The 25,726-nt window shown below is 47.1% G+C and overlaps 1 protein-coding gene across 2 annotated transcripts in view; it reads right to left on the bottom strand.

Annotated features, from left to right (window-relative positions):
* The window catches only part of CHD2 (chromodomain helicase DNA binding protein 2), a 1,519,436-nt gene that overhangs the window by 626,599 nt on the left and 867,111 nt on the right, over positions 1-25,726 (bottom strand). For both annotated transcript variants that reach the window (XM_069222751.1, XM_069222752.1), the window contains one exon: positions 25,403-25,573. In XM_069222751.1, coding sequence (XP_069078852.1) covers positions 25,403-25,573 — 171 coding nt within the window. The remainder of the gene's footprint in view (positions 1-25,402; positions 25,574-25,726) is intronic.

Below are 25,726 nucleotides of genomic sequence, written 5' to 3'. Positions count from 1 at the left end.
TATACCTTTGCACAAACTCACAGTAGTCATCCAGTCCAAACGGCTGAAGACGTTTATGCAGCTTATGGAGATGTTGAGAGGGGAAACAAGGCTAATACATTGGCCAACACTTCTTGTCTGGATCAGTGGGAGTGTCTTTCACTGCAGCAATTCACATCTATTGGAAGTTTTATTTCAGATAGTTCTCCTTTTGATCCTATACCGCTGCCTCATTGGAAGCATCCATAAACGTGGACCACATCTAAATTAAGTCTGTAATAATTCACAGAGAAGCATTTTAACCAATTCCCTTCAGCCTTCTTAAAACAAAATCAGGTCTAAGATCCACTACAGCCTCAATTTTGACCACTGTATAGCACAGAAACTGCTCTCCTGTCTGTGGTTGATGATTTACGATTACTGGCAGGCAGACAGGGCAAAGCCAGGAGCATTTGTGCTGTATAAAGTGTCTGAAGCATTCAATACAATATCTCATACAATACAAACATCCAGACTGTGAGAGGTGGATTTTAATCTTAAGGTTCTTCAGTGGAGTCAGTCCTATTTGGAAGATGGGTCTCAAGCACTTTATCTACCCCTCTTTAGCTCAGAATATAAGTTCATGAATCAAGGTGTGCCTCAGGGGTCAGTTATAAGTACAACACATTTAAATATCTATATTCATTCCTTGGCACAATTGGTAAAATCTCAGTTTCAACTGCAAGAATTATGCAGATGACACATATTTAATTATTGCTTTGGAACAGTAGGGTACTGTAGGAAAGTGCCCCTTTTGGCATGGTTACCCCCCACTTTTTGCCTGATGCTGATGCTATCTTGACTGAGTGTGTGCTCACAGCTAGGGCACACAGGTAAGTCGCCTGTAAAAGGTACTAGTGGTACGAAGGGCTCTCTTGCCCGAGAGGGTCCCTAAAGGCTGCAGCATGTATTATGCCACCCTAAGGGACCCTTCACCAAACACATACGCTCTGCCATTGCAGCTTGTCTGTGCTGGTGGGTAGGAAAAGTTTAAGTCAACATGGCATTCCTCTCTAGGTGCCATGCCTACCAACCACTGCCTGTGGCATTGGTAAGTCATCCCCTCAAGCAGGCTTTAAAGCCCTAAGGCAGGGTGCGCTATACCACAGACGAGTGCACAGCTGCATGAGCAATAATCCCCTTCAGTGTCTAAGTTCATTCTTAGACATTGTAAGTGCAGTGTGGCCATACTAAGTACATGAGCTCCACAGCTCCATCATGGCTTCACTGAAGACTGAGAAGTTTGATATCAAACGTCTCAGCACAATAATCCCACACTGATGCTAGTGTTGGATTTATTGTACAATGTACACAGAGGGCATCTTAGAAATGCCCCTTTTATTTCAACAAACACTTTAGTGTAAGGCTGTCTGTCTGTGCCAGCCTGTCACTAACAGACACGTTTCTGACCCTGTGCGGTGAGAGCCTTTGTACTCTCTGGGGTAAGGAACAAAGCCTGCTCTGGGTCCCCCAGTCCTCAGGCATTTCCTCAAAGGCTCAGGCCTCCTGTTACAGTCCCCCAGGGAACTCCAGCTAGAAGAGATGCACTCCAGCTAATGGAGATGCCCGCTCCCCGGACAAAGCCACACTTTTGGCAGCAGATCTAGTGGGAAAATTAGGAAAAACAAGGAGGCGTGGCCACTGCAACTAGGACCACTCCCAAGATGTCCAGAGCTAAAGTGACATTTTTGCTACATAAAAACATTGGCCTGGAGTTAGTAATTGAGTCTGTGCCTCACTTCTTGACTGTGTGTATGGCAAATGCTTTGCACTACCCTCTGATAAGCCTAACACACTACACTACCACAAAAGAGAGCATTAATATTATCTACTTCAGCCTCTGTTAAGCCTCTGGGGATCCATGGACTCTGTGCACACTACACCTCATTCTGGTATAGTATAAACAGAGCCAACTTCCTACATTGGTGGATCAGTGGAGGGGTCTACGACTTTGCATTTGCTACACTACTCAGCCAACATCTGATCACACTATGTTCCAAAATTGCTTTTTGAATTGAGAATAAAAAATAAAAAAATTAAAGTCCTGCTAGGGCCTTGGTTACGTCACATTTCGTTTTTCTTTTTCTGTTTTAAAAGTTAGGGATAAGTAGCTAGAATTAGTTTTAGTTCCTAAAAGCAATCCCGAACCTTAATGACAAAATTAGGAGTTCAGAAGACTGGTTGTGGAACTCGACCTGACCCGCTACCTAGAGTTAAGGTCTCTCTGTGGTCTCAAAAAGATCAAAACTGGTTCCATACCTACCAATATTCAGCTTCAGGAGCTTTTGGCAGAGTATACAAAGAAACACCCTGATGAGGATACCCTCCTAAATGGGGAAGAAGTTAGGGATCAGGAGGTTGACCTCCCCCCCAACCTAACTAGAGAGGACAGAGCCTCAGTGCTTGCTGATTCAAAGGATAATACTCACAGGATCTGAGTCTTCCACAAGGGAGTCTGGTTCCTGTGGGAACACTGAGGGCAACCTCAGTGAAGAGGACCTTCTTTTAGCAAGGATGGCCAAAAGACTAGCTTTGGAGAGACAGCTCCTGGCTATAAAGAGGGAGAGTTCATAAATGGGCCTAGCACCCGTTATGGGTGGCAGCAACTTAATACCTAGGGACAGAGAGCACAATAAACCCACACTGATGACAGTGTTGGATTTATTGTACAATGCACACGAGGGCTTCTTAGAGAGCCCCCCTGTATTTCACCCAACCCTTTAGTGTAAGGCTGACCGGTCTGTGTCAGACTGCCCCTGTCAGACAAGTTTCTGACCCAGTGGGGTGAAAGCCTTTGTGCTCTCTGGGGTCAGGAACAAAGTCTGCTCTGGGTGGAGGTGCTTCAGACCTCCCTTTGCAGGAACTGCAATACTTGGCAGTGAGCCTTAAAGGCTCAGGCATCCTGTTACAGTGCCCGTGAGCACTGCATCTAGTGGAGATGCCCGCCCCGCAGACCTAGTCCCAATTTTGGAGCCAGGTTCAGAGGGAAAATTAGGAAAAACAAGGAGAAGTGACCACTGCAGCTAGAACCACCCCTAAGGTGTCTAGAGCTGAAGTGACCTCCTCCTTGCAGAATCCTCCATCTTGCTTTAGAGAAGGATAGGAATGTGCCCCCCACCCCAGGGAGTGGGCACAGGAAGGGTGTAGCCATTCTCAGGGACAGTAGCCATTGGCTACTGCCCTCAGACCCCCTGTAGCGGGAAACACCCGGAAGAACGAGTCCGGAACCACAAGGTTGTGAAAAACGAAAGCGAAACAACATTTTAGTTTTCCACAACTCCCTGGTTTCGGTACCTTAACCACTTATGTCTGAACAACGTACATGCGTGGTTAAGGTACAGAAGGGAGTTGGAGTGGACGCGGTGAAGGAGGAGGTAAGTTGGGCTGGGACTGGGGCTGTTTTGGGGGGGGGGGCTGGGGTTGATTAGGGTTTGGAGGGGCAGGGTTTAGGTTTCAGTGGCGGGGTGGGGACTCAGGTATTTTTAGTTTTTGGGGTGGGATGGGGGGCGAGGGGTGATTAAAGTTGGGGGGGTCAGGGTTTAGGTTTAAGGGGGTCAGGTGGGGTGGGGTGGGGGGCTGGGGTGGAAGCATGCTGGGTCGTGCATGCTGATTGGTAATGCCTTTACCAGGAATGCGTTTACAACTGTAAAATCGTTATAAACGCATTAGTGGTAAAGGCATTAGTGTTTAGAACAAGGTTGTTGTTCCGACCTCGTTGTTGACCCACAGGTGGTTTAGGCACCTGTGGTTCCGACATATATCCCCCTGTAGCACCGATAAAACCAGCATTTTGGGGCACCCCTGATCCTTGCTGTAAGGAAATGCCTCCTTGGCATGGTTGCCCCCTGACTTTTTGCCTTTGCTGATGCTATGTTTACGATTGAAAGTGTGCTGAGGCCTGCTAACCAGGCCCCAGCACCAGTGTTCTTTCCCTAACCTGTACTTTTGTATCCACAATTGGCAGACCCTGGCATCCAGATAAGTCCCTTGTAACTGGTACTTCTAGTACCAAGGGCCCTGATGCCAAGGAAGGTCTCTAAGGGCTGCAGCATGTCTTATGCCACCCTGGAGACCTCTCCCTCAGCACAGACACCCTGCTTGCCAGCTTGTGTGTGCTAGTGAGGACAAAACGAGTAAGTCGACATGGCACTCCCCTCAGGGTGCCATGCCAGCCTCTCACTGCCTATGCAGTATAGGTAAGACACCCCTCTAGCAGGCCTTACAGCCCTAAGGCAGGGTGCACTATACCATAGGTGAGGGTACCAGTGCATGAGCATGGTACCCCTACAGTGTCTAAACAAAACCTTAGACATTGTAAGTGCAGGGTAGCCATAAGAGTATATGGTCTGGGAGTTTGTCAAACACGAACTCCACAGCACCATAATGGCTACACTGAAAACTGGGAAGTTTGGTATCAAACTTCTCAGCACAATAAATGCACACTGATGCCAGTGTACATTTTATTGTAAAATACACCCCAGAGGGCACCTTAGAGGTGCCCCCTGAAACTTAACCGACTATCTGTGTAGGCTGACTAGTTTTAGCAGCCTGCCACAAACCGAGACATGTTGCTGGCCCCATGGGGAGAGTGCCTTTGTCACTCTGAGGCCAGTAACAAAGCCTGCACTGGGTGGAGATGCTAACACCTCCCCCAGGCAGGAATTGTCACACCTGGCGGTGAGCCTCAAAGGCTCACCTCCTTTGTGCCAACCCAGCAGGACACTCCAGCTAGTGGAGTTGCCCGCCCCCTCCGGCCAGGCCCCACTTTTGGCGGCAAGGCCGGAGAAAATAATGAGAAAAACAAGGAGGAGTCACTGGCCAGTCAGGACAGCCCCTAAGGTGTCCTGAGCTGAAGTGACTCTAACTTTTAGAAATCCTCCATCTTGCAGATGGAGGATTCCCCCAATAGGGTTAGGATTGTGACCCCCTCCCCTTGGGAGGAGGCACAAAGAGGGTGTACCCACCCTCAGGGCTAGTAGCCATTGGCTACTAACCCCCCAGACCTAAAACACGCCCTTAAATTTAGTATTTAAGGGCTACCCTGAACCCTAGAAAATTAGATTCCTGCAACTACAAGAAGAAGGACTGCCCAGCTGAAAACCCCTGCAGCGGAAGACCAGAAGACGACAACTGCCTTGGCTCCAGAAACTCACCGGCCTGTCTCCTGCCTTCCAAAGATCCTGCTCCAGCGACGCCTTCCAAAGGGACCAGCGACCTCGACATCCTCTGAGGACTGCCCCTGCTTCGAAAAGACAAGAAACTCCCGAGGACAGCGGACCTGCTCCAAGAAAAGCTGCAACTTTGTTTCCAGCAGCTTTAAAGAACCCTGCAAGCTCCCCGCAAGAAGCGTGAGACTTGCAACACTGCACCCGGCGACCCCGACTCGGCTGGTGGAGATCCGACACCTCAGGCGGGACCCCAGGACTACTCTGATACTGTGAGTACCAAAACCTGTCCCCCCTGAGCCCCCACAGCGCCGCCTGCAGAGGGAATCCCGAGGCTTCCCCTGACCGCGACTCTTTGAACCTAAAGTCCCGACGCCTGGGAGAGACCCTGCACCCGCAGCCCCCAGGACCTGAAGGACCGGACTTTCACTGGAGAAGTGACCCCCAGGAGTCCCTCTCCCTTGTCCAAGTGGAGGTTTCCCCGAGAAATCCCCCCCTTGCCTGCCTGCAGCGCTGAAGAGATCCCGAGATCTCTCATAGACTAACATTGCGAACCCGACGCTTGTTTCTACACTGCACCCGGCCGCCCCCGCGCCGCTGAGGGTGAAATTTCTGTCTGGGCTTGTGTCCCCCCCGGTGCCCTACAAAACCCCCCTGGTCTGCCCTCCGAAGACACGGGTACTTACCTGCAAGCCGACCGGAACCGGGGCACCCCCTTCTCTCCATTCTAGCCTATGCGTTTTGGGCACCACTTTGAACTCTGCACCTGACCGGCCCTGAGCTGCTGGTGTGGTGACTTTGGGGTTGCTCTGAACCCCCAACGGTGGGCTACCTTGGACCAAGAACTAAGCCCTGTAAGTGTCTTACTTACCCGGTTAACCTAACAAATACTTACCTCCCCCAGGAACTGTGAAAATTGCACTAAGTGTCCACTTTTAAAACAGCTATTTGTGAATAACTTGAAAAGTATACATGCAATTTTGATGATTTGAAGTTCCTAAAGTACTTACCTGCAATACCTTTCGAATGAGATATTACATGTAGAATTTGAACCTGTGGTTCCTAAAATAAACTAAGAAAATATATTTTTCTATACAAAAACCTATTGGCTGGATTTGTCTCTGAGTGTGTGTACCTCATTTATTGTCTATGTGTATGTACAACAAATGCTTAACACTACTCCTTGGATAAGCCTACTGCTCGACCACACTACCACAAAATAGAGCATTAGTATTATCTATTTTTACCACTATTTTACCTCTAAGGGGAACCCTTGGACTCTGTGCATGCTATTCCTTACTTTGAAATAGCACATACAGAGCCAACTTCCTACATTGGTGGATCAGCGGTGGGGTACAAGACTTTGCATTTGCTGGACTACTCAGCCAATACCTGATCACACGACAAATTCCAAAATTGTCATTAGAAATTCATTTTTGCAATTTGAAATTTTTCTAAATTCTTAAAAGTCCTGCTAGGGCCTTGTGTGTTAAGTCCCTGTTTAGCATTGTCTTTTAGAGTTTAAAAGTTTGTTAAAAGTTTGAAATTAGATTCTAGAAACAGTTTTAGATTCTTTAAAAAGTCTTCCAACTTTTAGCAAAATAATGTCTGATACAGAGATGAATGTGGTGGAACTCGACACCACACCTTACCTCCATCTTAAGATGAGGGAGCTAAGGTCTCTCTGTAATATCAAAAAAATAACCATTGGCTCCAGACCTACCAAAATTCAGCTCCAGGAGCTGTTGGCAGAGTTTGAAAAAGCCAACCCCTCTGATGATGACATCACAGAGGAAGAAATTAGTGACTTGGAGGCCAATGTCCCTCCTCCAGTCCTAAATAGGGAGAACAGGACCCCTCAAGTCCTGTCTCCAACTGTGTTAGTCAGAAATGGTGAGTCCCTCACAGGAGGGTCCCACATTTCTGAAATCACTGAGGATGCTCTCAGTGAAGATGACCTCCTGTTAGCCAGGATGGCCAAAAGATTGGCTTTAGAGAGACAGCTCCTAGCCATAGAAAGGGAAAGACAAGAGATGGGCCTAGGACCCATCAATGGTGGCAGCAATATAAATAGGGTCAGAGATTCTCCTGACATGTTAAAAATCCCCAAAGGGATTGTGACAAAATTTGAAGATGGTGATGACATCACCAAGTGGTTCACAGCTTTTGAGAGGGCTTGTGTAACCAGAAAAGTGAACAGATCTCACTGGGGTGCTCTCCTTTGGGAAATGTTCACTGGAAAGTGTAGGGATAGACTCCTCACACTCTCTGGAAAAGATGCAGAATCTTATGACCTCATGAAGGGTACCCTGATTGAGGGCTTTGGATTCTCCACTGAGGAGTACAGGATTAGATTCAGGGGGGCTCAAAAATCCTCGAGCCAGACCTGGGTTGACTTTGTTGACTACTCAGTGAAAACACTAGATGGTTGGATTCAAGGCAGTGGTGTAAGTAATTATGATGGGCTGTACAATTTATTTGTGAAAGAACACCTGTTAAGTAATTGTTTCAATGATAAACTGCATCAGCATCTGGTAGACCTAGGACCAATTTCTCCCCAAGAATTGGGAAAGAAGGCGGACCATTGGGTCAAGACAAGGGTGTCCAAGACTTCAACAGGGGGTGACCAAAAGAAAGGGGTCACAAAGACTCCCCAGGGGAAGGGTGATGAGACAACCAAAACTAAAAATAGTAAAGAGTCTTCTACAGGCCCCCAAAAACCTGCACAGGAGGGTGGGCCCAGAGCCTCTTCACAAAACAATGGGTACAAGGGTAAAAACTTTGATCCCAAAAAGGCCTGGTGTCATAGCTGTAAACAGCATGGACACCAAACTGGAGACAAGGCCTGTCCCAAGAAAGGTTCCACTCCAAACTCCCATCCAGGTAACCCTGGTATGGCTAGTCTCCAAGTGGGATCAACAGTGTGCCCAGAGCAAATCAGGGTCCACACTGAAGCTATTCTAGTTTCTGAGGGTGGGGTGGATTTAGCCACACTAGCTGTCTGGCCGCCTAACATGCAAAAATACAGACAGCAACTCTTAATTAATGGGACTAGAATAGAGGGCCTGAGGGATACAGGTGCCAGTGTCACCATGGTGACAGAGAAACTGGTTTCCCCTGGCCAATACCTGACTGGAAAAACTTACACAGTCACCAACGCTGACAATCAGAGAAAAGTACATCCCATGGCAATGGTTACTTTAGAATGGGGAGGGGTCAATGGCCTGAAACAGGTGGTGGTCTCCTCAAATATCCCAGTGGACTGTCTGCTTGGAAATGACCTGGAGTCCTCAGCATGGGCTGAGGTAGAACTAAAAACCCATGCAGCAATGCTGGGTATCCCTGAACTGGTGTGTGTGAAAACAAGAGCACAATGCAAGGCACAGGGTGAACAAGTAGAGCTGGAGTCTGGAAGAATGGCCCAGCCTACCAAGAGAACAGGAAAGTCAGTTGGGAAACCAACTACAACACAGCAAAAGAAAGGGAACCTCTCTTCTCAGGAAGAAGTTCTGCCCTCTGAGGGAACTGAGCCTTTGGAGCTTGAACCTTATCAGGTTGAGCTCTTAGGCCCAGGGGGACCCTCAAGGGAGGAGCTGTGTAAGGGACAAGAAACCTGTCCCTCTCTTGAAGGCCTTAGGCAGCAAGCTGCTGAAGAGTCCAAAGGCAAGAAAAATGGAACGCATAGGGTCTATTGGGAAGATGGACTCCTGTACACTGAGGCCAGAGACCCCAAACCTGGTGCCACTAGGAGAGTGGTAGTGCCTCAGCTGTTCAGGAAGTTCATCCTAACATTGGCCCATGACATTCCCCTTGCTGGACATTTGGGACAAACCAAGACGTGGGAGAGGTTAGTCAACCACTTCTACTGGCCCAATATGTCCAACATGGTTAAGGAGTTTTGCCTCTCCTGCCCCACCTGTCAAGCCAGTGGTAAGACAGGTGGACATCCAAAGGCCCCCCTCATTCCACTTCCAGTGGTGGGGGTTCCCTTTGAAAGAGTGGGTGTGGACATAGTTGGTCCACTGGAACCTCCCACAGCCTCAGGAAATATGTATATCCTGGTAGTAGTGGATCATGCTACCAGGTATCCTGAAGCTATTCCCCTTAGGTCGACTACTGCCCCTGCAGTAGCCAAGGCCCTCATTGGTATCTTTACCAGAGTGGGTTTCCCTAAGGAGGTGGTGTCTGACAGAGGTACCAACTTCATGTCAGCATACCTAAAGCACATGTGGAATGAGTGTGGGGTGACTTATAAATTCACTACACCATACCATCCACAAACTAATGGCTTAGTTGAGAGATTCAACAAGACATTAAAGGGCATGATCATGGGGCTCCCAGAAAAACTCAAAAGGAGATGGGATGTCCTCTTGCCATGCCTGCTTTTCGCTTACAGAGAGGTGCCACAGAAGGGAGTAGGATTCTCACCCTTTGAACTTCTGTTTGGTCATCCTGTAAGGGGACCACTTGCCCTTGTTAAAGAAGGCTGGGAGAGACCTCTCCATGAGCCTAAACAGGACATAGTGGACTATGTACTTGGCCTTCGCTCTAGAATGGCAGAGTACATGGAAAAGGCAACCAAAAACCTTGAGGCCAGCCAACAGCTCCAGAAGTTTTGGTATGACCAAAAGGCTGCACTGGTTGAGTTCCAACCCGGGCAGAAAGTCTGGGTTCTGGAGCCTGTGGCTCCCAGGGCACTCCAGGACAAATGGAGTGGCCCTTACCCAGTACTAGAAAGGAAGAGTCAGGTCACCTACCTGGTGGACCTGGGCACAAGCAGGAGCCCCAAGAGGGTGATCCATGTGAACCGCCTTAAGCTCTTCCATGACCGGGCTGATGTCAATCTGTTGATGGTAACAGATGAGGATCAGGAGGCAGAGAGTGAACCTCTCCCTGATCTTCTGTCATCAGACCCAAAAGATGGCACAGTAGATGGAGTGATCTACTCAGACACCCTCTCTGGCCAACAGCAAGCTGATTGTAGGAGAGTCCTACAACAGTTTCCTGAACTCTTCTCCTTAACCCCTGGTCAGACACACCTGTGTACCCATGATGTGGACACAGGAGACAGCATGCCTGTCAAGAACAAAATCTTTAGACAATCTGACCATGTTAAAGAAAGCATCAAGGTGGAAGTCCACAAGATGCTGGAATTGGGAGTAATTGAGCGCTCTGACAGCCCCTGGGCTAGCCCAGTGGTCTTAGTCCCCAAACCTCACACCAAAGATGGAAAGAAAGAGATGAGGTTTTGTGTGGACTACAGAGGGCTCAATTCTGTCACCAAGACAGATGCTCATCCAATTCCAAGAGCTGATGAGCTCATAGACAAATTAGGTGCTGCCAAATTCTTAAGTACCTTTGACTTGACAGCAGGGTACTGGCAAATAAAAATGGCACCTGGAGCAAAAGAGAAAACAGCATTCTCCACACCTGATGGGCATTATCAGTTTACTGTTATGCCCTTTGGTTTAAGGAATGCCCCTGCCACCTTCCAAAGGTTGGTGAATCAAGTCCTTGCTGGCTTGGAGTCCTTTAGCACAGCTTATCTTGATGATATTGCTGTCTTTAGCTCCACCTGGCAGGATCACCTGGTCCACCTGAAGAAGGTTTTGAAGGCTCTGCAATCTGCAGGCCTCTCTATCAAGGCATCCAAATGCCAGATAGGGCAGGGAACTGTGGTTTACTTGGGACACCTTGTAGGTGGAGGCCAAGTTCAGCCACTCCAACCCAAGATCCAGACTATTCTGGACTGGGTAGCTCCAAAAACCCAGACTCAAGTCAGGGCATTCCTTGGCTTGACTGGGTATTACAGGAGGTTTGTGAAGGGATATGGATCCATTGTGACAGCCCTCACTGAACTCACCTCCAAGAAAATGCCCAAGAAAGTGAACTGGACTGTGGAATGCCAACAGGCCTTTGACACCCTGAAACAGGCAATGTGCTCAGCACCAGTTCTCAAAGCTCCAGATTATTCTAAGCAGTTCATTGTGCAAACTGATGCCTCTGAACATGGGATAGGGGCAGTTTTGTCCCAAACAAATGATGATGGCCTTGACCAGCCTGTTGCTTTCATTAGCAGGAGGTTACTCCCCAGGGAGCAGCGTTGGAGTGCCATTGAGAGGGAGGCCTTTGCTGTGGTTTGGTCCCTGAAGAAGCTGAGACCATACCTCTTTGGGACTCACTTCCTAGTTCAAACTGACCACAGACCTCTCAAATGGCTGATGCAAATGAAAGGTGAAAATCCTAAACTGTTGAGGTGGTCCATCTCCCTACAGGGAATGGACTTTATAGTGGAACACAGACCTGGGACTGCCCATGCCAATGCAGATGGCCTTTCCAGGTTCTTCCACTTAGAAAATGAAGACTCTCTTGGGAAAGGTTAGTCTCATCCTCTTTCGTTTGGGGGGGGGTTGTGTAAGGAAATGCCTCCTTGGCATGGTTGCCCCCTGACTCTTTGCCTTTGCTGATGCTATGTTTACGATTGAAAGTGTGCTGAGGCCTGCTAACCAGGCCCCAGCACCAGTGTTCTTTCCCTAACCTGTACTTTTGTATCCACAATTGGCAGACCCTGGCATCCAGATAAGTCCCTTGTAACTGGTACTTCTAGTACCAAGGGCCCTGATGCCAAGGAAGGTCTCTAAGGGCTGCAGCATGTCTTATGCCACCCTGGAGACCTCTCCCTCAGCACAGACACCCTGCTTGCCAGCTTGTGTGTGCTAGTGAGGACAAAACGAGTAAGTCGACATGGCACTCCCCTCAGGGTGCCATGCCAGCCTCTCACTGCCTATGCAGTATAGGTAAGACACCCCTCTAGCAGGCCTTACAGCCCTAAGGCAGGGTGCACTATACCATAGGTGAGGGTACCAGTGCATGAGCATGGTACCCCTACAGTGTCTAAACAAAACCTTAGACATTGTAAGTGCAGGGTAGCCATAAGAGTATATGGTCTGGGAGTTTGTCAAACACGAACTCCACAGCACCATAATGGCTACACTGAAAACTGGGAAGTTTGGTATCAAACTTCTCAGCACAATAAATGCACACTGATGCCAGTGTACATTTTATTGTAAAATACACCCCAGAGGGCACCTTAGAGGTGCCCCCTGAAACTTAACCGACTATCTGTGTAGGCTGACTAGTTTTAGCAGCCTGCCACAAACCGAGACATGTTGCTGGCCCCATGGGGAGAGTGCCTTTGTCACTCTGAGGCCAGTAACAAAGCCTGCACTGGGTGGAGATGCTAACACCTCCCCCAGGCAGGAATTGTCACACCTGGCGGTGAGCCTCAAAGGCTCACCTCCTTTGTGCCAACCCAGCAGGACACTCCAGCTAGTGGAGTTGCCCGCCCCCTCCGGCCAGGCCCCACTTTTGGCGGCAAGGCCGGAGAAAATAATGAGAAAAACAAGGAGGAGTCACTGGCCAGTCAGGACAGCCCCTAAGGTGTCCTGAGCTGAAGTGACTAACTTTTAGAAATCCTCCATCTTGCAGATGGAGGATTCCCCCAATAGGGTTAGGATTGTGACCCCCTCCCCTTGGGAGGAGGCACAAAGAGGGTGTACCCACCCTCAGGGCTAGTAGCCATTGGCTACTAACCCCCCAGACCTAAAACACGCCCTTAAATTTAGTATTTAAGGGCTACCCTGAACCCTAGAAAATTAGATTCCTGCAACTACAAGAAGAAGGACTGCCCAGCTGAAAACCCCTGCAGCGGAAGACCAGAAGACGACAACTGCCTTGGCTCCAGAAACTCACCGGCCTGTCTCCTGCCTTCCAAAGATCCTGCTCCAGCGACGCCTTCCAAAGGGACCAGCGACCTCGACATCCTCTGAGGACTGCCCCTGCTTCGAAAAGACAAGAAACTCCCGAGGACAGCGGACCTGCTCCAAGAAAAGCTGCAACTTTGTTTCCAGCAGCTTTAAAGAACCCTGCAAGCTCCCCGCAAGAAGCGTGAGACTTGCAACACTGCACCCGGCGACCCCGACTCGGCTGGTGGAGATCCGACACCTCAGGCGGGACCCCAGGACTACTCTGATACTGTGAGTACCAAAACCTGTCCCCCCTGAGCCCCCACAGCGCCGCCTGCAGAGGGAATCCCGAGGCTTCCCCTGACCGCGACTCTTTGAACCTAAAGTCCCGACGCCTGGGAGAGACCCTGCACCCGCAGCCCCCAGGACCTGAAGGACCGGACTTTCACTGGAGAAGTGACCCCCAGGAGTCCCTCTCCCTTGTCCAAGTGGAGGTTTCCCCGAGGAATCCCCCCCTTGCCTGCCTGCAGCGCTGAAGAGATCCCGAGATCTCTCATAGACTAACATTGCGAACCCGACGCTTGTTTCTACACTGCACCCGGCCGCCCCCGCGCCGCTGAGGGTGAAATTTCTGTGTGGGCTTGTGTCCCCCCCGGTGCCCTACAAAACCCCCCTGGTCTGCCCTCCGAAGACGCGGGTACTTACCTGCAAGCCGACCGGAACCGGGGCACCCCCTTCTCTCCATTCTAGCCTATGCGTTTTGGGCACCACTTTGAACTCTGCACCTGACCGGCCCTGAGCTGCTGGTGTGGTGACTTTGGGGTTGCTCTGAACCCCCAACGGTGGGCTACCTTGGACCAAGAACTAAGCCCTGTAAGTGTCTTACTTACCCGGTTAACCTAACAAATACTTACCTCCCCCAGGAACTGTGAAATTTGCCCTTAAGTGTCCACTTTTAAAACAGCTATTTGTGAATAACTTGAAAAGTATACATGCAATTTTGATGATTTGAAGTTCCTAAAGTACTTACCTGCAATACCTTTCGAATGAGATATTACATGTAGAATTTGAACCTGTGGTTCCTAAAATAAACTAAGAAAAGATATTTTTCTATACAAAAACCTATTGGCTGGATTTGTCTCTGAGTGTGTGTACCTCATTTATTGTCTATGTGTATGTACAACAAATGCTTAACACTACTCCTTGGATAAGCCTACTGCTCGACCACACTACCACAAAATAGAGCATTAGTATTATCTATTTTTACCACTATTTTACCTCTAAGGAGAACCCTTGGACTCTGTGCATGCTATTCCTTACTTTGAAATAGCACATACAGAGCCAACTTCCTACACTTGCTCTTCAGATTTTTGGCGACCTCAAGAAGAAGGAGCAAAGAGCTGACCCCAGCAGTGAAGACTCCAAATGACAACTTACTTGGCCCCAGCCCTACCGGCCTGTGTGCAGCTTTAAGACCTCTGCTACAGAAAGGCAACGCATTCTGCAGGACGAGTAACCTCTACAAACCCTCAGAGGACTGCCTGCCCACCAGAAGACCAAGAACTACAGAGGACAGCAGCCATGTCCACAAGAAACATCCAAGAAGGACTCCAGAATTGCCCTGAATCAGCAAGCCCTGCCCACTCTGCACCCAACGTCCACAACCCAAGTCCAGGTGGCCCACTAGTCCAGGGAAGGTCCCCCGGGGATTCAAACCTCGAGTCCACCCAGAGTTGACCCGAAATCCAGGAGGACCCCCCTGACTACAACAGGATGCAATGAAGATTCCCAATGCCAAAGGTACCCCTGTACCCGCAGCACCCTGGCCTTGAACCTTAACCTGTGGACATCCTAACCCCTGAAGACTGGAATCGTAAGTCGAGTACTTACCTGTAAACTGTGTTAGTCCCCCCCCCCCGGAGTGTATTGCTTCCTATGAGAAACTGCACTGTCTATTTTTGAAATTGAAAAGTGTTACTTACTTATAAACTGTTTTATATGCAAAACCTAAACAAAATGCATTTGATATATAACCTTGATAAAAAACTTGTAACTGTACTTATCTGCAAGAAGAAAATAAGGGCCAGATGTAGCAAGTCGGCAATTTGCGACTTGCAAATTGCGAGTCCCTGCGACTCGCAATTTGCAAGTCGCAAATTGCTATGCAGTACGGTGTCTCAGACACCGACTGCGACTCGCAATGGGGTCGCAATGGCCCACCTCATGAATATTCATGAGGTGGGTCGCAAATTGCGGCCCCATTGCGAGTATAGGCACTCGCTAACATGGAGGCCTGCTGACGCCAGCAGGCCTCCATGTTAGCGACCTGCTTTTCAATAAAGCAGTTTTTTTTTTTTGAAGTGTAGCCCGTTTTCCTAACAGGAAAACGAGCTGCACTTCAAAAAAACCGAAACCTTTAGTTTTGGTTTTTTTTCAGGGCAGGGAGTGGTCCCTTGGACCACTCCCTGCCCTGAAAAAATTATTTGGGGTCCAGTCACAAACTGGAAGGGGTCCCATGGGGACCCCTTCCAATTTGCGAGTGGGTTACCATCCACTTGAAGTGGATGGTAACTGCGACTCCATTGGAATTGCATCCCACTGCGAGTCGCAAATAGGAAGGGAACACCCCTTCCTATTTGCGAGTCGGAAATGCATTTTGCGAGTCGGAGCCGACTCGCAAAATGCATTTCTGAATGGCAAAGTGGCTTTTGCGCCTCGCAAACGGCGATTTTCGCCGTTTGCGAGGCGCAAACACTTTGCTACATCTGGCCCTAAGTTACTTACCTGTAACTGTAGTTCTCCAGTATTGGAATCTTTCATAGAGTCACATGCTTGAATTCTTCCCCGTCGTCGAGATGGGGAGCCCCCGGTACATCAAAACAGCTATACATACAGGCTACTGCAATGAAAAAAGGCCTAAGGCTTTCACTTTAGTAGCCCATCCTTATCATTATGAGCATAAAGGACCAAAGCAAGGCCCAGCCAATCAGGCTTACCCTCCCTCTAGAACCCTCTAGAGAGGAGCTCCCTTCCCTCAGATTTTCTCAAGCACAGGTGTAAGAGTATCTGAAGAAGACAGGAAAAGGTGAGCTCCCCAGGGGAGGAGGGACGGTTGCATGTGAATCTATGAAAGATTCCAATACTGGAGAACTACAGTTACAGGTAAGTAACTTATTTTCTTACTCCAGTATTGGAACTTTCAAAGATTTACATACTTGAATCAGAATAGCAAGCAGTAATGAAGCATACTGTATAGCATTAATCCGTATGTATATTTATTGATACATGCATACATATATATAACTATATCTATACACCTTGGAACATACATATATCAGCAAAATCTTTAAAGAAAAGATTACGTAGGAAAGAATAGCATATTAGGTAAACATTAAATACGATGATAGATCGTTACCCTAAACAGGTAAAACAATGAATATGAGAGGCATAAAGGAAGAAACAAACCTATGCAATGTGGGCAAATTAAACTGGGCTGGTGGGAAAAAAGGAATAAAGAACTTACAACAGCTCACCGTTACTGGAAAAGATGTTGCAACACCGTTTGTACCACCGCCATATCACCTTGCTGAGTTTCCTCCAAACAGTAATGCCTTGCGAAAGTATGCACAGACTTCCACGTGGATGGCCTGCAGATGTCCTGAATGGGCACTCCTGCAAAAAGTGCCACGGATGCAGCCATTTTTCTTGTAGAATGTGAATGCGCTGGATTCTGCAAAGGTTTACCTGCCGCTGTATGACAATAGTTAATAGCAGAGGCTATCCACCTCGCAATTCCTTGTTTAGATAATGCTCGTCCCTTACACGGAGCACTGAAATCCACGAAAAGTTGGTTAGATTGCCTAAACTGTTTAGTTCTGTCCAGGTAAAACTTCAGGCACCTCTGAAAATCCAAAGAATGTAAAGCCTTCTCTGCTGGCGTCGATGGATTAGGAAAGTATGTTTATCAGTATCACCGGTTGGTTTATATGAAAATCGGATGGGACCTTAGGTATGAATTTTGGATTTGTTCGCAAAATTACTCTATCCCTTTTGAATTGTAAAAAAAGGGTCCTGGATAGTGGAAGCCTGTATTTTGCTTACTCTTCTAGCTGAGGCGAGAGCGAGCAGAAGAGAGACTTTCCAGGATAGGAACTTTATATCCGCCTTGTGGATTGGCTCAAACGGTGGTTTCATTAATTGAGATAAGACCAAATTAAGGTGCCATGATGGAGGTGGAGGCCGTACCGGAGGAAAGGACCTGAATAGACCCTTTAGAAACAGTTTTATGACTCTCGCTGACCACAGAGGTAGCACGTTCTCCGCACGCCTATAACGGGAAATCGCTGCCAGGTGGACCTTAATCGAAGAAAAACCCAAACCCGATCTGGCCAGGAGTAGAAGATAAGGTAGTATCTGCTGCGGTAATGAAAAAAAGGGATGCACTTGAACCTGAGCACACCAAGAGCAAAATCTCTTCCACTTTAGACGATAACATTTGTTGGTACTCTCAGCTACAGCTCTGGCAAGGATGGCTCTGCAATCCAAAGCTGCATCTAGATGTGCAAACTCATGGTGTTCAGGAGCCAGGCTGTCAAGTGAAGTGAAGCCGGATCCGGGTGGAGAACTTGGCCCTCGTTCATCGTAAGCAGGGAGGGCATAACTGGTAGAGGGATGCTGTGGCTCTGCGAGAGGTGAAGGAGTTCTGTATACCAAAACTGACGAGGTCATACCGGAGCAATCAGAAGGAGCTTGCAGCGTTCGATCTTGATCTTCGCCAGAACTCTTGGAATCAGGGGAATGGGAGGAAAAGCGTAGGCATAAATTCCTGACCATGCCATGGAAAACACATTCCCCCAAGAGCCCCGATGTGGATCCCGACTTGCGAACAAATGGCATTTCGCATTCTGCGGGGTGGCGAAGAAATACAGACTCGGTTTCCTCCATCGGGCGAAGACTTGATTCAAGACTCCTTGGTCCAATTCCCGTTCGTGGCTGGACGAACGTGATCTGCTCAGGGAATCCGCAATGATGTTCTGTACGCCTGGGACATGTTCGGCTCGAAGGTTTGCTTTGTGGCTGACAGACCATTCCTAAATGCGCTGAGATTCTCTCGATAAGAGCAGAGACCTGGTTCCTTCCTGCTTGTTGATATAATGCATTGTCGTTGTGTTGCCCGTCCGGATGAGAACTGAGGAACCTCTTATTTTTGGGAGAAAAGCGCAATGCACTAGACGAACAGCCTTCAATTCGAGGTAATTGATGTGAAAGACTTTCTGATGTGGCTTCCACTTGCCTCTGACTTGTAGGTGCTGGAGGAAACCACCCAATCCCTCGAGAGAAGCGTCTGTAGTTTACAACCAAGGTGCTTGTTGGGCAAGAAAAGAAAGCCCCTTCGCTAAGTGAGACTCCTGAGTCCACCAAGCTAGAGAGGGTATCATGGGCTTTGTTATCCTGATCATATCATCAAAAGACCCCATGGATTGTGTCCATTGAAGATCTAACTACTCCAGTAGGGGTCTCATTCTTAAACCAGAGGAATGCAGGAGGACATCATCCCAGGGACTTGAAGAGGCTAACTGAAACGTACTTTCTTTTTTGTAAACGCTTCGCGAGGGAGATGAGCTTTCTATGTCTGTCCTCTGTAGGGGCTCCATTGTTGTTGGAAGTGTCCAGTACTGCCCCAAGAAAAGTTCTTCTCTTTAAGGGCTGGAATACTGACTTTTTGCGATTGACCGTTAGGCCCAGGCTCGTGAACAGCTCGATACAAGCCCTCGTGGACTTCTGCACCTGAGATCTGGATCTGGCTTTGACCAGCCAATCGTCCAGATACGGGAAGACTTGATGGTTCTGTCTTCTGACGAAAGCTGCCACTGGAGACAAGCACTTGGTGAAGATCCTGGGGGCCGATTTCAGGCCGAAGGGCAAGACTTTGAACTGGAAATGGTCTCCGGCTACTGCAAATCTGAGATACCTTCTGTGGGAGGGATGAATAGGGATATGGAAATATGGGTCCTTGAAATCGATGGTGGCCATGAAATCCCCCGAATTCAGAAGGGACAGAATGTCTGATAGGGTGATCATACGGAATGATTGTTTTTTGAGATAAGAGTTGAGATCCCTGAGGTCTAGAATTGACCGCCAACTTTTCTGCTTCTTTCGGACTAAGAAGAATCATGAGTAGTAACCCTTTCCTCACTCCTGATGTGGAACCCTTTCTATAGCTCCCTTGAGAAGCATGGACTCGACCTCCTGCTTGAGCAGATGCAAGTGCTTCACCTTTCGAGGAAGGGGAGGCTTCTTGAAGGGTAGTGTAAGAACTCCATGGTATGGCCAAACTGGATGAGATTTAGGACCCATTGGTATGATGTTATCTTCTGCCAATTGTGGAAGTAGAGGGAAATCCTTCCCCCTAGTCTTGAGCCCAAAGGAAGGTTTGTGACCGGAGACAATAGCAAGTCATTGTCTACGTCCTGTATCTTTTGGTTGTCTTCCGGACTTTCCTCTCTGGAAAGCTCTCGAATAAGCTGCCTGCAGAGGCATTCTCTGTTGGAACCGAGAACAAAAGGAATGGGATGCTGCAGAGACAGAAAGGTATCTATACTGCTGAAAACCTGGTCTATACAATGAGTAGCCTCGGCCTCTAGCTCCTCGGAAAGGCTGTCTTTTAAACTGCAGGGTGCCAAGGGACCTGGCCGTGTCAGTGTCAGTGTCAGTGTCTGTCTTGATTGACTGAAGCGCATCATCAATGTGCTTCCTGAAAAGGGCTTCACCATCAAAAGGGAGGTCAAGGATTTCGTTTTGGACCTCAGGTCTAAACGAAGTCGCTCGAAGCCAACCCTGCCTTCTGGGAACTGCAGAACCTGCCATCTGACGGAAAGCCGTGGTGGCGATGTCCATAGCACAGTCTATGATTTCTGCAGAAGATCTCTTCCCTTCCTGCAAGACTTTCCTGGTTTCTAATTTAGAGTCTTCAGGCAGTTGATCCAAATAGGGCGCAATGTCAGCCCATAGCTTCCTATCATATCTGCCTATGATAGCCAGAGAGTTAGAAGCCCTCATAAAAAGCTAAACCATTAAGGAAAAGCGTTTTCCTATATTGTCTAATCTCCTACCCTCCTTGTCCGGTGTGGCAGAGATTGGTGCTGAAGGGTTCCTAGATCTGCATTGTACCACCTGAGCAATAACTGAGTCGGGTCTGGGATGGCCTGTGAGGCAGGCCGGAGAGTCTTCAGACGCCTTATACTTTTTGTCAAGGCGAGGTAGAACCGGGGTGACTGCGGCCGGGTTCTTCATAACTTTAATGCCCTCGTTTGAGATATAGTCCACAATCGTCATAGATTTAACACTCTTCTGAAATGGCTCCTTAAAATCATACAAAAAACAGTCTATCTGCTTCGTGTGCATGGGCAACTCAAACCTTTTAGCAGCTCTTCCAAGTAGGTTGTGGAAACCACCGATGTCACCAGGAGGGGAATCTACAGGAACCGGAGAGGGCGAGGACGGAGTAGGAATTTGATAGTCATCCCATTCTGTTATTGCATCCCTCCCTCCTCTCTGTCATCATCATCATCAGAAGAGGACAAATCCTGCGTAGGCATGGAAATTGGTATCTGTGGCGGTACATGAGATGGTTGGATTACTGGATGGACCGGAGTAGAAGGCACAGAGGACGCAACAGAAGGCTGCTGAACTTCCAAGCCAGCTTGTGGAAACCGCCTTCTGTAGTCATCCAACATGAGTTGCAGATCAGCTATGAGTGATCCTGGCAAAGAAACCATCTGCTCCTTTTAAGGATACTGGTGTGCCTGCGGGTAGTAAGAGTGCAAATCATGATGGGTGTCTTCCTCTAGATCCTGGCACTTGACGTATAGTTCTGATGGGCTATGAGCAACCCCGAAAAGTCCCTCATCATCTGAGTCCTCTTGTTCCAGTAAATGCGTAGGTATCAAGGCTGAAACCCTACTTGGAGATGTCACCAATGGTGAAAGGAAAGCAGACTTCTTATGTGCTTTAACCCTTGTTGACGGTATCGTAGACGGCATAGTCGACAGAAACACGGATGGCATTGTTGCCGGGGACGTAGCTGGCACACTCGTTGGTATCACCGACGGCGTCGTCGACGGACACATCGCAGGAGAAATTCTCGTCGACGAGGAAAACGACGATGGCAGAGCCAATTTCAACGGTCTCACCAGGCTGCAGCATCGTAAAGGAGAAGCGAGGCAACCATGAACGCCATCGACGAGGACGTCGCCGACACGATCGTCGATAAGGAGGACAATGCCGTAGAGACTGTAGAAGTTGTAGCAATCAATGACAAATCTGTACAGACACCTTCAGACAGCGCCGTCAACGGTGCTCTCGTCGACGATGTCGTCAACGGTGTCACCGGCGTAGATTTTTCGGATGGCCTCTTAAAGACATGTTTCAACACAGGAGGTGCCATTGGAGGCTCAGAAAAGGCTCTTTTGCTGCTCTCTGAGGAGACAGATCTTTCTTTAGAGTGCCTTTTAGAAGAAACAGAACTCCTGTGAGGAGAACTGGAAGGACTTCCAGCTTTAGAGGACACCCGTTTGGTCTTCTTGTGAGCCTTTTTTGGAAGATCTTCTGAGTGTGGTTGAGGAGATCTGCCTCTTTTCTGCAGTTTTCTGGAGGAAGGTGTAGATTCCTCACTGTCAGAACCAGACAGTGGATAAGACCTGGAGCCAACTTAGTAGCCTACTCTCCCTGTCTTTGAGGGTTTTGTTAGAAAAGGTCCTGCAAACTTTGCAGTCTTCGGCTACATGGTCAGGGTAGAGGCAATAAATACAGTCCTTGTGTGGGTCCTCAAAGTGGAGCCTTTTCTTCCCACATGTCTTTCAAGCTCTGAAAATGCTTTTCTTCTCTTTATCGGACATGGTGAATTCTCTTCAAAATAGAGTTCCCTTAATTAAAGTAAGAAGAAGACACCTTACTTGTTGTAGGAAATCCTTTTTCTGAGGAAAAATAGCAAAAATGAACTTCTCTGACGTGTTGACTGAGCAGAGCTTAATGGAGACTCCCTAGCACGACATGAGGTAGAAAATCTGAGGGAGGGGAGCTCCTCTCAGGAGGGTTCTAGAGGGAGGGGAAGCCTGATTGGCTGGGCCTTGCTTTGGTCCTTTTTGCTCATAATGATAAGAATGGGCTACTAAAGTGAAAGCCTTAGGCCTTTTTTAATTGCAGTAGCCTGTATGTATAGCTGTTTTGATGTACCAGGGGCTCCCCATCTCGATGGCGGGGAAGGATTCAAGCATGTGAATCTATTAAAGTGGCAATACTGGAGTAAGAATTGTGATGAATCTCTTTGTCATGTTGTTAAAGCTGTACATCACACAGGTCCTCATTATTTGAGGAAAAAATACTTATGTTCTAGCTACTCACTATCCCAAAGAGTCAAGCAGACCGATTTTAGGGGCAAGCAATTTTTGTAATGAAATGAACTCCCTATTACTGCTCAGAAGATTCCTTTGTTGCTGCAGTTTCGGAAAGCATTGAAAAGATAGCTTTTCAGGGGTTAGTGCTCTCCCCTGCCCCTGTGTTTAGTGCTCCCCATCTCTGGGTAATGCCAAAACACCTGAGTAGGCATTTGCATGCTCTATAAATATTATCACATTCACAACTCCTGCAAGGGCACCACCACCTTAAACGCATTCCCATCCTTTTACAATAGGGAAATTGTTCTCGGAGATGTCTTCACCCTCATCCACAACCCAGTCAATGTCTCCATCATCCATGAAACTTTCCCAAGTCACTTCAATACAAATCACATATCCCTAGTTAAGGTCACTGTCAACACAGACAACCTCACCATCTACTACACACTCTCCCCTTTTTCGGTCATTAGAAATATCATCAAGAAAAGAGTCATAACCGCCAGGTGGGCAGGATGAGGAACTTACATGGCTACCAACCCTCCTTCGTACAATGCTGTGGCACAGAATCCACAAACCTTTAGAAAATCAATAATGCCCTTGTGACTGCCAATAAAAAAGACCTTTGCAGCCTAAACCTACTTGATCTTTCTGTGGTGTTTGACATGGTCAATCACTAAGAAATGACTAACTCAACTGAAACAGCTTCCGGGGCATGGTCCTGCAATGGTCCACCTCCCACATCACCAAACACCATCACCCTCAATATCCCACAAACTACCAGTCCACTTTAAATATTGCGGGTTCTGTATTGAACCCCATCATCTTTAACCTCCAAATAGAACACATTGAGATCATCATATCCCATCAATATGCTGATGGCATCAACTGCTACCTAAAGGTGCCCACCACTCACAACTTTAATCAACTCAAAGCCTGATGAATACTCATTCAGAAGATGTTCAGAACTTCACCTGAAATCAAAGAGAAACTTCCTCCCGTTTATCAGTTGTAAGAGCCACACATTCAAACCAAGGTTGGCACTCCCAATTAAAGTTGGATGGAGTCATCCTCCAATAACTGCAAAATTACCTGAATTAACCCTTTGTATCAATTACTCTTTCACAGACCCAGTCGCCAAAAAAACAAGAGAGCACTGTGCCAACTAATATTCCTAAACTATGTGAAACTTGTTCTTTCAAAAACTGACTTGAGAACAATGGTGCAGACCTTAGTATCGCCCTCGTGACTGGAGGAAACCTTCTGTTCTGTATCACTGATGACACCACACTAGTTTCACAGAAGGGCAACTTCCACACTGCAGCATGTCTCAAAGGCCTTTGTAAGTTTGACCTTCTAACCAATAATGGAGCTATACTGACTACCTGTTCAAGAAATCATCCTCTACAAGATTGGCTGCATCACATTCGAGGCAACCAGAGCTTGCACTGCTCCCTACTGGCAATAAAATAAACCATCCTGGTGGACACTGCCACACCAGACCCATGATATTGCTAGATAGGACAGAAAGTGAAAAAAGAAGAAAAACAGGAAATCCGTTACTATCCAGTATTGCTCCTGGGATCTGGGATAAAATAACCGTAAACACTGCAATGGTGACAACATTATTGTAACTCTGAAAGGAGAGACAACTATCTAAGATTATCCACCTTCTCTGAAAACGATAATGAGTTTTATTTCAGGGATCCCATCCTTATTCAATGTGCCTGTAATTTTTAGGCACATCCTGCCTTTACAACTACCTATACTTCAAAACAGGTCTAGATGAGATAAAGTTTTTTAAAGCATGTAGTGAAGAGCTGATTGTCATGCTAATGGTTATTTATTTTGAGGTTACATATACAACAGGATCATTTTGCTACTGATACTCCCAGGTCCAAAGATTAACATACACTTCTCACATTTCAATATACTGTTTTTTTCGTCCTGCTCATTCTATTTTTCACATCTAAACATCTGCTCAAAATTGGCATTTAATTTATTTCCAACGCTTTTGTCTTTGCAAAATGATTCTTTATGTTGCCTAATGCTTGTGCTCTGATTTGCAATGGACCTTTTTCTTTAAAGTTTATTTAAATTTCAGTTTGGTTTCCCAAGACAATAGCATTGGGTACAATTACATTTCAAAGGCATGACTACATTTACTAGCATAAAACTGAGTTCATACATATATCAGGATCCAGTTAGGGTCTTAGATGTACGTCATCAAATCTTTGATCTTAGGTAGGAAAGCCACGTTTGTGCCTGGTTTATAGTCCAATTAACATTGTGTGTTCTGCTGCTCACGCATAAAGATTATGTAGTAATTGTAGTGGGCATGACAAAAAAGTCTCATAGGAAATACAGGCCATTCTTTATGCTAGGCCTATTCTTTAAGGGTAGCATTCATTGGGTGATTCAGGAAGTAAGACTTGAGGGGTTTCTAAATATCTCGGGTTCTGGAGGCATGAGGCAGCGATTCAGAGTAGAGTTCCATTTCTTCTTTACAGAATATTAAGCCATCAAACCAGTTTGAACTTAGGAAGTCTTCCTCTGCCCCATCTATAGGCCACCTGTCAGAGTCAGCAAACTGTGACTTACCATAAATATCAATCATTTCTAACCTTTCACACTCTCCCTTCTTGAAACCTCACAAATGAGGTGAGACGGTGTTGTAAGCTACTCCAATTAAAAAAATCCAGCATATTATAAATATGTATTATCTTTTAACTCTGTTACAGCATTAGCCTCGGTACGAATTAAATGAACTTTCACTATCAAGGCTTGCCTTCATGACAAAGGATTCACAATTCAAACATCACTGTTTCAGAAACCATTTTAAGAAGCTAGAATTCTATCTTGGTGGCTTACCAAACCTTGACAGCAACACCATTATGTTTCTGCAGTTTACAAAGTTATTAATTAACAAGGTTTGAAATGAAGAGAAAAATAAAAAATAAGCTGACAGTTTTTGTTCACCCATACAAAGTGTGAAGCATTTTCAAAAGCCCACTGAAACTTAATTGCAAAAGCTTCTACAAAGTTTTATGAATGAATGTCTGCAAATCATTTGCATTCATACCTTCTTATTTAAACTTCTGATTCGAGGAAGCATGTAGATTTCCTCTAATTCTTTTTGACGTTCTTCATCTTCTAGTTTCTTCCGCTGATCCTCAGGAATTATATCATCCCACTCCTTACTGGGACTATCTTCCAGTTCTGGCTCATCTTCCATTGTAGCAAAATTTGCCACCTAAAGCAGTGATACAGTTTTCAAAAATGAGCCCAGACAAACAATAACAATACTCTCACACACAAAAAGTTATCTTTAGTAGAAGGGGAAGTATGTTTGTATTTACATATAGATAAAGAAAGCCATAAGATGTTTCACGCAGCGGTCAAAAGC

The sequence above is a fragment of the Pleurodeles waltl genome, chromosome 3_1 (assembly GCF_031143425.1).
Source record: "Pleurodeles waltl isolate 20211129_DDA chromosome 3_1, aPleWal1.hap1.20221129, whole genome shotgun sequence".
Lineage (NCBI taxonomy): Eukaryota > Metazoa > Chordata > Amphibia > Caudata > Salamandridae > Pleurodeles > Pleurodeles waltl.
The sequence above is the reverse complement of the archived record's forward strand: the minus strand, read 5'-3'. Positions and strand labels throughout refer to the sequence as shown.